We start from the raw sequence: 15496 nt of genomic DNA, 5'->3' as shown, positions 1-15496 counted from the left end.
AAAGTTACTACCACATAAAAAGTTAAGTCTGAACATTTTTCTTGTCAGTTATCTATTATCCTATAGTTCTCAAATATTTTTTTTTATGAAAATATATATTCATTCACTGTCAAAATGGGTCAATGATCAGGTAACAGTTTATAAATTAAACTGAAATTTGAGAATAATTTGATTGGAAGAAGATATTTTTCTATTCAGGTATCTAAAATCATGCTCTTCAAATCTCATTCAAATCATAATGTATGAACAGAATTCCATTGTCCAACTCAATGCACATAGTATATCTGTTCAAGAACAATAACTCTAAATTTGTGTCTTTGGTTCTTAACTTTATTATAAATATTCATGTACGCTGACAATGTTATGTTTTGTATGATTTCAATATCCAAGAGGTGTAACTCCTGCAAAAATAGTTGATCTGAACTCTTCCAAGACTTTGCTGATATAAGCTTTTGCAGTACCCTTCTTTTATAAATGTTCTTCTGAGAGTACTGACAATGCCCTGTTACTTATAAATTACATTTCTAAGAGTCATTTTGAAATCTGTGTGACTACTCATTGTTAACATTCATGACATTTTAATTACATCTACTTGTAACTAAAATGTCACACTCAAAATTATCCCCCTATACAACTATGCATGACAGTACAAAAGGACAATGTTCATGTTTGGCAAACTATGGCCTTAAATTTTTAACTTTACCATACAATGTAAATACAGCCATAATTGTTTTTATATTAAAAGTGTAATGCAAGGTAAAACAACCCTCTTCATATAGTTTATTACATACAGGCTCTAAATTCAGCACATTTTGGACCTAAAGCTTTAGAAAATTCTTAGGTGTATCCTAAGATCCAAAATGATCTGTAACTTAAAAGGAACCAGATTAATACTCAATCGCACATGTACATATCTAGGGTAAGCTTTGTACCCTACAACAGTACATGCAGACAGACAGATATCAATATACCCCTAGACCTTTGTTTTGTTTGAGCGTATTCATATGTAAAATAATTAAATATACATGTATAGCAAGGTATAACAGTGAGCATTAACAAAGGTCTATTGAAGTGAGAAAGACTGATAATAATTTACAAGGCTATGAGTCTGAGAACAGGATTGTCAGTTTATCTATATAACAGTGCAAATAACAATGGGTTAGTAAGTACAAGCAGTGCTACCATAACCTTTAACCTTCATTGTTCAATTACTAAACAATCTCTTGGAAAAAAATTAGGACTGCTAATTATATTTGTTATCCTTCAGTACCAAAGAATATATCAGTGAACAGTTTAAAAATGGAATAAAATTGAATTAAACATAAATAATTTCTGCACATTTATAACTGTAAATTCAGAAATTATTGTTTTAATCAATGGGAATAACGTGATTGGTAAGCATCACAAAAATTAAAACTTGCATTCCGACATCTGATACATATGTATCTTAATAAAAATCTTGCATCTTTCATTCTTTGCTATCCAACTTACTACACTAACATCAAAACATTCTTATACTGGAACTATACTATAACCACACTGTACAACAGACTCTTATCATGTTTTGTTTCAAACCCAACAGATAGGACCATGCACCATGATTTTTCAACAAGGAAGTAAAATATAACATTCTTATTTCAATTCTTCATTTCTTGAATGAAACGTAATGTGAATTTGAATTGTTTCAGATTAATATTATTGAAATAAATAATGAATAAATATATTTCCCTTATTTTCTAGATTAAAATTTAAGCTATTTTGTTTTGGAACAAAATCTTATGAGGTAGACCTTGATGACTATGACAACATGGACCATCTGTAAATATGACTTTACATGATGTATCCTTAGTCTCTATATGCTTTTAAAAAATAAGGGTAACAAACATCAAGTATCAATGATTTTGGACATGAAAATTAAAATGCTTATTAATAGAATACTTGTTAGAGTTTACCTTAACTTGTTCTCGAAATATAGGAAGATGTTTTGCATTTGCTTATATACATTAAAAATAGAACATCCCAGAACCTCTTTTTACAAAAGGTCTTTTAGATTTTAGATTCAAAATAAGAAAATAAATCACCACAAATATCAAATATGAAATAAACAGCTGCGCCATGAGCGCATGATACGCCCGACGTCTTGTGTGGAAGATTATGCAATAATCATAAATAGTTTCTGAGAAAGTATTAAGCAATAGCCATTTATTGTTTTTGAGACATGACGGGAATTGTTTTTATTTTTACAAAAAACTAAATATCACTAAAATAAAATTTTGAATTAAACCAAAAAGTGTACAGATCTTTAGATTAATATAACAAAGAAGTGTGTACAGTTTCAAGCAATAATCATAAATTGCTTTTGAGATATGGCGTGACATGTAAAAAAAAGCATCCCCTTTTTTACAAAATACTCAATAACTCAAAAATAAAATTTTAAGTCATCACCAAAAAGTATACAGATCTTAAGATTGAAATAACAAAGAAGTGTGTAAAGTTTTAAGCAATAATCATAAATTGTTTTTGAGATATGGCACGACATGTAAAAACCCCCTCCCCGTTTTTACAAAATACTCAATAACTCAAAAATGAAATTTTGAAGCATCAACAAAAAGTATACAGATCTTTAGATTAATATAACAAAGAAGTGTGTAAAGTTTTAAGCAATAATAATAAATTGTTTTTGAGATACAGCGCTACATGTAAAAAAACCCTCCCCCTTTTTTACAAAATACTCAATAACACAAAAATGAAATTTTGAATCATCACCAAAAAGTATATAGATATTAAGATCATTATAACTAAGAAGTGTGTAAAGTTTTAAGCAATAATCAAGATAAGTTTTTGAGATACGGTGCGACATGTGAAAAAAAACACACCCCTGTTTTAGTTACAAAGTGCCGTAACTCAAAAAGTTTAAATCTTATTTTCACCAAAAAGTATACAGATCATTTGACCATAATAAGAAACAACTATATTAAGTTTCATGAAATTTGGGTAAGTCGTTTTCAAGTTACGGTGAGACATGTTTACGCCGGACAGACAGACGGACGGACACCGGACATTTGTATACCATAATACGTCCCGTCAAAATTTTGACGGGTGTATAAAAACAAAACTCCAGTCAGTTAGTTATATAGAAGAAAATAAATGAAACACCTACTGACTTATTGGCATGCTTTTAAGTATACAGCATAGTGTGATTGTATCTGTCACGTTTTAAACAAATGATACAAGCCAGTTGTACCGTGTGATAAAACCAATGTGTAAATAAATAGAAAATTTAAGGACAGTTTACGTAAAGAGTAATATTTCTTACCGAAGTTGTTAGCATGCTCATCTGTAAGTAGGAAAACATAAAGGTTAATTCATGATGCATAAAATAATTCACATAATAATTTGTCATAAAAATAATTAAAAATGTATGTATATATATTTAAAACTTCACACAATTAATGCATATTCAAATAAACAGTTGCAGTAAATACACATTATCAAAACCAACCATTCATATAATATGCAAAGGGCAAAGGCATTTTACGTTTTTAATCAAATGGAAACATTTCTAAAGTTGTGTTTTCTTATTTGATATTTCCAATATTACAAAACTCATACACAAAAGCAAAACAAGCAACTGAAAATAAATACAATGACCTGCAACATGGATTAATACTAACTAATCTATTATGAAATACAATTAAATATACAAATATGATCATCTGAGTAGTCAAAAATACTCCTATGCATGAATTTGTGTTACTAAGAGTGAATTTTCATGGCATTTTGGGCGATCAACTATTGTTTAAGAATCATAATAAAACTAGAAATTTCAATGAGACAAAGACCATGATATAAATTGTACATAAGAACACTTATCATGCAACAGCAGATTATAGTCATCAGTACAAACAAACAAAATACTACTTCAATAATTTTGATGTCAATTAATACATTAGGGAAGGTGATACATATTCAAATAAGAAATTCCTTTTTAGATGATAACAAAGATGAAGTTATTCCAAGACAATACAGAACTAACAAGAACAAAAGCAGTGCATCGACATGAATGAGTTTACCTTCCCAGGAAAAAGACAGAAAAATTTAGCACATCTGTAAGGTAAAAATCTCCACCACCATGGCCTTTTGTGTCTTCCATAGGTAGTAATGTGCATTCCTGTGCCTGGTATACGATCAAATGCTACCTTACATTGCAGCATGAAAGTTACAAACATTAAAAATCACTAGCTCTATATTCTATTTCGGATTCACATGTTGATGGTGTTTATTTCAAACTGTTAGTATTTTTTAAATCAATTTTACTAATCTAAGGTGCCATTTTAGACTTTAAATCTGTAAACCAAAACCTGCATTTGCACCTCAACAGAGGCCTGTTCTAAATTTCCTTTAGGAAAAAATATATAAAAACATTCTATTGATATCATTGATAAACAGGACAATCCCTATAAAAGAGATGGACTTAATTGAATATACATTATGATGTAGAGTTCTATCATTTCAGAAATTTGGAGGATACCAATCCGGAATTCTATTCTAAAACTTTATTAGTACACTCACTTCAAACATGTCATGGTGAAAAAACTTTTTTTGAAGCAAAACAAAAATTTTGACAACCTTTTCATGTTGTGTTGTTGGGTTACTGACTCATTGAAATATACCCCCACATCTCAATTCATTCATATAAAACATTTAATGGTGATTATACTTCATCAGATCAAGTGCTAAGTTAACAATCAAAGATGGTTAAATTAAAATAAATAAAGTGTCTGAAGATAAAATAATTAAACTGTGAGTGAAGTCACAAAGTCTGCCAAAATCAATAATCTCCCCATCAAATGTTCGACAGGAATTCTACTTTTTTATGCACATCCTCTTGTAGTGTTCTACAACTGTGTTAAATCACATAATATTTGACCAGCTGTTTAGTTGTGCATACAAGAAACTATTAGCCCAGGGTCAGTATGTCCAGTTATCTCCCTTGTATCATATTAGACATGGATTATGTCCCTTGGTGCTAATTCTAAGGTAGTGTTCTACAACTGTGTAAAGTTGCCTCAACATCACTCAATCTTATTAATAGGAGACCTAACCATTTCCACGTATAGCATTATTGGAACAAGTTTAACTATCTCCCCTTTTAAAAAGAAGGACCATTATCATATCATATGTTCAATGTAGGAAAGGTATAATGTGCTTAATTGTTTTTACAAACAATTGCATACAGAAACACAAAGATAAATCCTTTTTCCTTAAAAATATTTTGCCAAAATTAAAAATTGAAGATAGTATACAGTGTAACCTTAATAAACTGAACATCTTTTGTGGAGAGTTGTCTCATAGGCAATTATACCACATCTTCTTTTATATATAAAGAAAAAAAATAATGAAAGCAACAGCAAATATTAACAAAAATTCAAAATTCAATAAAATCCTAATTTTTTTGAACAAACTAAAATGAAACTATTTTAAAATATTAACAACAAGTTACCATACCCTGTTATTCTTATGGTTATTTGTTTTCTGTTAATAGTCACATAGAGAGATTTAAAACACAAGAAGCATTTTAAAAACATAAACTCACTCGCATGCAATGTACACAAAAGTACAACAAATGAGACAACACTTGAGAGGAAGCTTTCAGAAAATAGTCATTATTAAACAGCAACAGTTATATCTAAATATCTTAAATTGCTTCACAAACCAACACTGTGAAATATTTAGTATTATCCAAACTGTCTATCTAATTGCATTATTTGTAAAATGTATTAGAGTGCAATTCTGAATTGTAAGCTTACAAATGTTTTCTAAAATAAATAAAGGCATTTTGATGTGACTATTTCTATAGTGTCAGATATGTAAAAGGTATGACTAATCTAGAAACTCACAACAAAACATATTGCAACTACAAGTATTTTTAAAAATAGTTTGTTTTTTCCTTAAATTTTCAAATGTCTATATTTAAAACATAAAGTAAAAAATTTTGTGGATATAAAAGCCTACAATTATAGTCAATATCATTTTTTCCCCCAAGTGTTACACTTAAGTTTTATGTTTTTTGCTCAGTAATCTAACAGGAGCATTTTAAGAGAGCTACAGTTTCATTCTAGTCTTAAACATAATTAAGCCAATCTTTTTTATATTAATTACAAATCCCATAATTTCATGCATCATTCTGAAACAAAAATGGATAACACACAAATAGATTATACATGTTAAGAGTTCACAATACCAACCAGATTTGGATCAAGCGTTTGTTGTACATCTTCCATAAATATCGTCCACCATAACTGTAAGAATTCTGCGTTGTGGCCAGAATCTGGTAGTGGGGTTACCTCCCCTGATGAGGTATTAAATGGCTGATGCCACGGTTTTGTAGCACCAATAAAGTGAACTATTTTTACATTATTTTTAAACCTGTAAAAGGAGAAAGCATCCTTAATTAGTAGCACACATCTTCGATTAATATAATTGTTAAATGAAACTCAAACACTTATAAATATTTTATGGTCTTGCCAATTATCAATGGAAAATTCTCTTTTCATTGAATAATTAAAACTATTGAAGGTTTGATAAAGTTGAAAAAATGATCATGGAATTACATGCACAATTTATTTGAAATAACATGGAACATGTTAGTTTGATCAGAATATGAGACCTGCTTTGTACTAGATGGACTAAAATGCAGAGTGCTTATGCATTTTATAGAAGAGCAAATACAAACTTTTAAGTTTTTGTTTCGACCCAACAGGGTATCAAACCCACATGCTATCTAACTCCAAAGAAACAAGCCACATGAATACTTCCAAGTTAATTCATAACCTGTGTATTATCATCCTTTGTTTTTTTTTTATTGAGGGACAAGGACAATAGAAGGTTACAGTGAGATCCAAGAAAATAAAATTTAATGTGTTTTGCCTTGTCCAAGACTTTCCATGAGCATTTTAATCAATTCATCTGACCTGTTACCCACAAAATACAATTTCTGTGAAAGTTAAGGACATAAGAAATTATAAATCAAATGTACAAATAATATGTGAATCATTTTTTTGTAAAACTTACTGTTTGAAAGCTGGAAGATAACTGTAGAAAGCTTGTGACACAACATTATATATAAATGGCAGATGCCGTGATATGTCTTCGGTAGCCCATTGACGAAAAAACATATTGAGTAATCCTTGATCTCCACCTACAAGAAAAAGACTATATTAAATAATTATTAAACAAAAAATATATAAATAAACCTTTTTTTAAACAATATTTTCACTAATAATACTTTTCCTACTGTGTATTCATTTATTGTGTGTAGATGTAGTGAATTGAATCATTTTGGAATAAGTTGTTTCATCCTCTCATATGATATGAACCCATCTAAATAGAAATATGTCAAGTAAAAGTCACAGAGACTGACCACATACATTAATTAGTTTCATAGGTTGTTATACACATTGTTTGTTTATTTAGATATCAAAATGTGGTTAACTTGCAAATAGGATTTCCGTCTTTCATATTTGACTGGTCTACTTTTCTTGCAATTTATATGGATTTTTCTTTTTTCACATGAATCCTTGCTTGTAGCTCAGTATTCACTTTGTTCTGTCAAAATTGATGGACCCTAGTTGCTTACTACCATTCAATTTTATCTGTGACATCCTAAATATGCCTGAAATATTTGTCATTGGAACATCAACTTCATGTTTATATGGCATTTTCTGATTGTACACAGCCAATATACAAAATATAAATACTGCAACTAATTAGGTCTTTAAACATACCATCAAAACTGCCTTGATCTAAAGCAAACTGCAGAATGGCATTATATGTTTGTTCTGATGGTTTGAACACAAATACACCTGAATTAAAACAATCTGGCCATCCAGCATCAGGGGCTGCTGATAATTCTTCTCGGTTGAATAATTCATCTACATTTTGTAAGACCTGAAATTAAAAGAGATTAAAAGAAATTGCAACTTGTTAAAAAACAGAGAGAGAAAAAAACAATACAAAAAGAATGATATCAAAGATCAAAGGTATGTCTTGACGCTATTGAAAAAAATAATTGACAAGGTATGGATTTTACTAGTGAATTGTTTCCCCCATATCTTGTATTCTTTTAATCAGAACTACACAAACCCAACACCCATACCATAGAATTAGCTATAAAAGACCCTAACATAAAAAAAAATGTCATACCATTTTGTGTCTTTTTTCTTATTCTATAAATTATGAATACTCCTGTTAATAGTAAATACACAATTTTTTAATATTAAAGATGAGTATTCTAATTCTGTAGCAGACATCAAGGTCAAAATCTTTAAATTTGAAAATTGAGATTTATTAGTTTTGGAATCACAGAATTATTTTTTATTTTCATCTAACTTCATAAACCTTGCACAGGAGCATTCCAAAAATATAAATAATCAGCATTATCTTTGTTGAAAATGAAGGTTATTTTTATATGTGAATGCATATACATGTATATATAATAAACCCATTAATGTGGCCTACAATTAAATCAACCTAACCATGTCACTGTGCTATGTTGAACAGGGTATTATTTTTCTCAATAATTATTAACTGATAATATTATTTTCAAAACTAATTCAACTGCACATGTAAAATGTAATTTACGTAATCTGAATAGTTACAAAATAGCCAATCCCTGATACAAGTGTACATGAACAATGAACTTAGGCTTATTGTGTTTTAGTTTTGTACTATCAATTCCAAGTTTACTTTCCACAGCAGTCACTGAGACTCAGAGTGAGAGAAGGTATTTCACTTCGTATCTTATCACCTATGTTCCTACGTTAATTCTAGGAGGAAACTTATTCCTAACTCTTTAAATATTTAATTTCCTTTGAGTCAGTGGTCATGACTCCTTTCTATACACATTCCTTGGTTTAAATTGGGATCGTTTTTAATATAATACGACGTTTATCAACAGAAAGAGTTAATTTTTCTCGACGTATTTAGATTCAGAATTGACGGAAGTTACTTCCGGTAGGGAGACAACTCGAAACGATGATATGGAAGACTCCATATCGCCTGAAGGGGTGTTGTAGTTACACCTTAACGATGTGGACTACATTCATTTTAATTTAAATAATGCATATGATTTAAAATTATGCAACAACAATAACCCTCAATAGCAGACATACATAGAAAGGATCCGATGAGTTTTAAATTAATCAATTGAGTGGGGAATCCAGAGCAATCATTCAATCTAATACCCCTTGAAGTCAAGAAAACTATACACATGCGCATCATTACCTAAACAAACCCTGGAGCAAGAACGCATATTAAATGCTACCGTAATTAAACGCCCTAGATGGTTCTCCATTTCTTTATGGAAGTACAATATCAAATATCAGTTTCATAACAGTGACATATAAGAAAAACTCCACTTGCTGGGATAATTTATTTAGCTGAGGACAACCCATGCCTTTTTTTTTTTGCAAAGCATGGGTTGTCCACAGCTAAAAAAGTATCTGAACAGACGACGAAAAATAATTTTGTGACATTGCATCTGTTTTATCATTCAAAGAAGTATAAAACAGTAAGTTTAACAGAATCAACGATTACTAATTAACTGACCTACGGTTTATTTATAAGTTCTATTATAAATATATTATACTTCAAAGAAAAGTGTCAAACGTGTTTGATGACAAATATCGTAGGCTTTGGCAGTAGAAGTAAAACAATTGGTACAGTGTAGTTGCGGAATTTATAAACAATTTCTTTGATAATCGAAGTTCCAAAACATCACTAACTCACTTTCCAACGAAGTAGCTGAAAGTGCCCTACCCGCAGTTGGGTTGGGTATTTCATCATTGCACGGCAAAGAAAACAGTCCAGGTAACTGGTTAGATTCTTTCTTAATGAAAGATAGAAATACTGGTTCAAGCGAAAGGTTAGTTTATTAATTTGTATCATAATTTAATATCTCTGTATCAATATATGTTTCTGACTTGCAACCTGTAAAGTTTGCCGAAGCATGCATAAACTATCAGGTCCAAGACCACAATTATTTCGTAGTGCATTTCAACATAAATGAAAATAAAAAAAATCCCACCTGCACTTTCTCAAAGAAACTTTTACAGTGTGTTGTACTACTTTTGGGACAAATTATATCAAAATTATAGAAAACTTGATCGGCTCTAACTCAAAATATGGACAATTTTATGTTTAGGGCGTCTTGAAATCTTTTGACAGCTTCCAAAGTGCTAATTTTCAACCTTTTTCAGCTGGACCAAATCACTACTTTCCTTTAAAATTCTGCACCCAAATTTCTTTACAGTGTAATTTCACCCCCCCCCCCACTTGCAATTTGAGGCATTAAACATGGAGAAATAAATTTGGAAGGGGTATAAAAATTAATGCCAAGTAACCCACTGTCAACACTAGGGACTATATTTGTGAACAACAAAAATCAAGGGACACAATTGTGATCTCGGACCATCAAGGCTCCAACTAGTATTTCCGTATTACATAGGATCCCATGAAAATAAACATATCTTCGTAAGGATCTCATTCTGAATTAAGTGGTTTGCGGTAAAAAATGTATATAAAAAGTTTGGTGCGACCTCCGAAAAACAACAAAAAATAATAATTAAAAAAAAATTGTGAAAAGACAATGAAAAATCTCTGGCAAAAGTTGAACTTTTTGTTTTTAAAATCTAAATATTGGTCAGGTGAGCTATTGTTGAGTCAATGAAGAGAAGCTGACACATTTCTTGTTGGTGATTGTAGATTGACAGGGGTGGATTTATGCAGTTTTAGCTTGAAACTTTAATTTCTTGCTAATTTTAACACAAAATATTCGCCACGCTATCTACATGTACCCAAGGAATATTCCAATAATTTAGATAATTTTACCTCAAAATTTTTTTTTAAAGTGCCCCCTCCCCCGCTAATCTGAAATCCTGGATCCACCCCTGGCCCTGAGACAATTGTATAAGTCTACAGATTGCTTGAAAGCAATTGTATCCAAAAAAATAGAGTGCAGAAACAAATGAGTGGGATTTGAACTCATAATCCAAGTGTTGACAGGCTATTGTTACAGTTTACTGTAGATGAACAAGATATTAGATCATGTAGTCACAGAGGCATCCATTAATATATAGCTTTTCAATCATTATTTCTTATTATGTATCAATTGGTCTTTTCATATCCTTAATTGCATGATGAATATATCTAAAATTTGCTTCAACATTGTAAATGTTTAATAGGTGATGGGAATTCACCGTTCAGACAAACTTTCTGGTAATTTCCAGACTACTTTACTTACTTACAAAACAAAGAAATCCAGATTGACAAAAAAATATATAAATATACTTTGTAAACTAAAAAAAAGAGTAAATATTCATCAAAAAGAGCTTCAAAATAACGTTCATTGTATGACCTCAAAAAAAACCCAAAAAAGAAAATGAAAGTTCAAAAGTACATTTTTACACAGTTGATTTACATATTTACTGTGAATGAACTGGTCTCAATGAAAGGTTATTTCATTTAAGTTTTACTAAATGATATCACTATTATCAGGTGTATTATCTGTCATTTGTACTGACAATTGGGACATTTAAACCTGATTAAAAAAGAAAATCGGTCAGGTTAAAACATGGGAATTTAAAACATTATATGTACTGTCTATACACTTTATTACTTTAACCTGGCCATGACATGAGGTGATGTCATGCACATGTACAATCTGATCAAAACATCTGCTGTCAAAAGTAACATATTATAAAAAGACAATTTTCTATGATTTTTTTTTACTGATAAATCAATAGCACCGGTCATAAATCAGCTATAAGGCCAATTAAAATTAATTGATAGATTTTCATCCCCGCCCGCCCCGATTTTTTTTATTTTTGATTACGATTTCCGTATTTTGTTCATTTTCGTTACCGGTAACCGTCGATAATTTCGTTTCATGTGAAACTTCCTTTTCCTAATTTCGGTTTTCGTATTTCTTACATAATTCTTACTGAATGATTAAGTCGATATATTCTGCTGATATATGATGACAACATCATTTACCGAGAATAGAGATTGATTACGAGAAGGGCGTGAAATATTCGGGTTACGAGTAATACGCTGTGTCCAAGAACGCAAATCGCAGTATGTCACAAATAACACAAATGTTTGTGATAAAAACACCTTGGATTTCTTTTATTTATACAATGACTTTGTGTCAAGAAATTTGGACTGTGAATGAAACCCAAAAGCGTAAGAATCGTGGAACACGTTTGACTGGAATACAGAAATTGACACAAGCATGAACTTTATAGATTGGTGACCGTATTTTGAGTTCAGAAAATCGACAAACATACGCATTTTTAATTTACTAATTTATAGCAAGCTCTTAGATTTATCCATGCCTTTCGTTTTTTTGTAGAAAAACAGTAAACATCCTCTGTCCCAATACCCACGATAGAGTCATTAAACAACTTTATGTTCTACATTGTAATTATATTTGCATCTTGCATAATTAAGGACCAACCCTATTATTTTAACACTGTTTGAGTTTTCATTTTATTCCGTACTTATCGTGCTCGTGTTGCATACCAATGCCTTTGTTTCATTTTATTAGGACAAAAAACATTGCTTAGAAAGCAAAATACATTTGATATAGATAGTCCAACTTAAGAGAGCATTTCTCCACATTTCTGTTGTTTACTATAAAATAGGTTTCTAAAGTGGCAATTACATGTAGAACAGTGGTTGCCAATCAGATATATATATTTACGAATTTGAAAAAGCGGCATCAGCATATGGAGTATATGTGTCTCAATTGATACGTTACTCTAGAGCTAGCTAAAAGTACCTTAATTTTGTTGAACAAGGAATACTGCTTTCTCAAAAGTTGCTAAGACAGGGCTATGAATCAATCAAATTAAGGTCATTACTCAAGCAATTTTACATATATGCAATGTAATGTAAACTAATGTGTTTTTCTGTATACCTTTGTCCAACTTAGGTGATACCAGAATAAAATGATATATATACAATATATACAATGGTCGCCATCATGAGCTGATTGGCCATTATGACAAAAGAGTGTCAGAAATCATATCTCAGTGATATTCTCCCTCAATCATAACAACCTTCCATCATTACCGAACTGAACAAAGAAATAACATGATGGGTGCCATATACGGTGCAGGAAATGCTTACCCTTCCGGAGCACCTGATTTCACTACTGGTTTTTAGTGGAGTTTGTGTTGTTTCCTACTTATTATTTGTAACTGTTGATGTAAATGTCCTTTGGTTTTATGAGTCTTTGGTTACTCCTTGGTTTTGATTGTTATTGTCTTATACACGATACCTTATGGATGTATTTACATGATATAAGATTATTATTACACTTGCATATATGAATAATACGTGACAAGAAGGTTTCATATGAAATAAAATTAAAAAAATAAAATCCTTCCACCCGCCCCATTTTTTTCAAAAATTTGGATGAAAATCTACTAATTAATTTTAGTTGGCCTAATGAGTACATGGGGGTATGTCAAAGTTCTAAACTAAATTTATATGCTCTTTTTGTACTATCAACAACCATTTCCACTTCAAAGATGATTGTCTGGTTTATAAAAGCAAATGTTATGCCCTTCCTTAACACATTGAAACATACCCTGTTTCTTTGCATATTACATTATAAACAACCTCCTTGTTTTTGTCTTAGGCTGTAAAATATTTATCAGGAGCAGATCCAGGATTTTTTAAAAGGAGTGTGTAAATAAAGAAAATGGAATATATAAACAGGTACCTCTGAGCAGAATGAGTCCAAATATTTATGGGACAATTTTATGCTAATATAATCAAGTGATATATCTTCTATGCCCCCTCCTAAATCCACTTCTTTATATGGTAAAAAAACACAAAAGTGGCTTGAAATGATTGTGTTGACATGGTTGATGCACTACAACAAATTTTATGTGTTCTCAGTCTCAGTCCATAGAGCACCCTGCCACACTCACATTATCACATTTAATGTTCAGTTGATGAAAATTTGGTAGGAAACCCAAAATTGGCATTTTTTTAAAGTTTACAACATGATGAATTAAACATGTTTAAAGTTGATTTGACCATAGCTTTCTGGTAAACTACCTTTAATCATATCTTTGATAGGGACAGAGGCACATATGGTAAAACATACTGCCCCTATTGTTGAAGGAGGCACATTAAGAATATCTGCCAAGAGACATACATGTCTGTATCTAAATTTGGTCATGTTATTTTTGGTTATAGTAAACTTACCAGAGTATCTGCATCTAGGAATACTGCTTTATCATACTGAGTAAGTCTCCAACAATGGAACTTTGTGAATGTAACATTGAGGTCTGGACGGCCTAGTAATTGAAGATTTGTAGGATCTTGACTGTCTAGTAAATCTACATCATATACTAAATTAAATACTCTTGATAACTGGTCTCTGAAAGAGAATATTTTAATATCTCAATAGCATATTTAATGACTTAACAATTATAACAAAAATGCTTTTTGCATCTTTTCAGAGGAGGGACGACATGGACATTGGACAAAAAGTACGATTTCTACTTCCTTTAGCAATTCTAAATTTTATAAAATATCAATTTTTTTACATTTTAAAATCAAATATTTGAATTCTCTTTTGCATTCTTAGAAAATGAATTGTGTATGGACATAGATCTGTATGTATTTGCCTGTAATTTAGTGGTTGTCGTTTGTTTATGTGTAACATTTTTGTTTTTCGTCCATTTATTGTACATAGATTTGGATGTTAGTTTTCTCGTTTGAATTGTTTTACATTGTCATTTCGGGGCCTTTAATAGCTGACTATGCAGTATGGGCTTTGTTCATTGTTGAAGGCCATACAGTGACCAATAGTTGTTTGTACATCTTTATGGTAAATTGTATTGTTAAAGATCATGTCTTGTTATGGTTTTAATATTTTTTCTATTTCTGTAAAATTTTCATTGGTTTGCAAGATAAAAACATTACAAGTTTATATAGCAGTTAACATGGTTAAAGAATACTGTACATAAAACATAAATGTCAAGCTCTAAACACTTACAAGTTTAAAAAGTAGTTAATAAATTAAAATAGACACTATCAATAAGAAATCATTAAGAAGAGATATCCATGAAAAAGTTCATCTTATATTTTAAATCTAGGAAAGAAATACTCAAAAATAGATTTCTACAAAAAAAAAAATCATTAAGATTTTGTAAGTGCACTTTTCAATTAAAATTTTGTAAGTAAACACATTTCCAGTAAAAGATAAGCTTTACGTCTATATTAACCCATCAAAGAATTCATAAGGACATTTCTTGCAATCTTCAGATAACTTTCTTCAGGTGAAGTGTAGTTTTTATTTTCAGACAAAATTGTTATTAACACAATTTGTTCATCTATTAACAACATGTACCACCCTCATCTGACATTATACTGTGATTATGTGCCAAGACATTCTAATTGGAAACAAACAAATATG

At 30.5% G+C, this 15496-nt stretch overlaps 1 protein-coding gene across 7 annotated transcripts in view; it reads right to left on the bottom strand.

The window, feature by feature from the left end:
- LOC143067367 (glycogenin-1-like) overlaps positions 1 to 15496 on the bottom strand; it is a 28371-nt gene that overhangs the window by 8626 nt on the left and 4249 nt on the right. For 3 of the 7 annotated variants that reach the window (XM_076240570.1, XM_076240571.1, XM_076240574.1), the window contains exons 3-8: positions 14281 to 14455; positions 7788 to 7950; positions 7075 to 7201; positions 6249 to 6429; positions 5509 to 5535; positions 3317 to 3337 (exon numbers count right to left, since the gene is read on the bottom strand). In XM_076240570.1, the coding sequence (XP_076096685.1) occupies positions 3317 to 3337; positions 5509 to 5535; positions 6249 to 6429; positions 7075 to 7201; positions 7788 to 7950; positions 14281 to 14455 (694 nt within the window). The remainder of the gene's footprint in view (positions 1 to 3316; positions 3338 to 5508; positions 5536 to 6248; positions 6430 to 7074; positions 7202 to 7787; positions 7951 to 14280; positions 14456 to 15496) is intronic. The other 4 variants (XM_076240572.1, XM_076240573.1, XM_076240575.1 and 1 more) reach the window with 2 other exon arrangements.

This window comes from Mytilus galloprovincialis, chromosome 3 (assembly GCF_965363235.1).
Source record: "Mytilus galloprovincialis chromosome 3, xbMytGall1.hap1.1, whole genome shotgun sequence".
Lineage (NCBI taxonomy): Eukaryota > Metazoa > Mollusca > Bivalvia > Mytilida > Mytilidae > Mytilus > Mytilus galloprovincialis.
The sequence above is the reverse complement of the archived record's forward strand: the minus strand, read 5'-3'. Positions and strand labels throughout refer to the sequence as shown.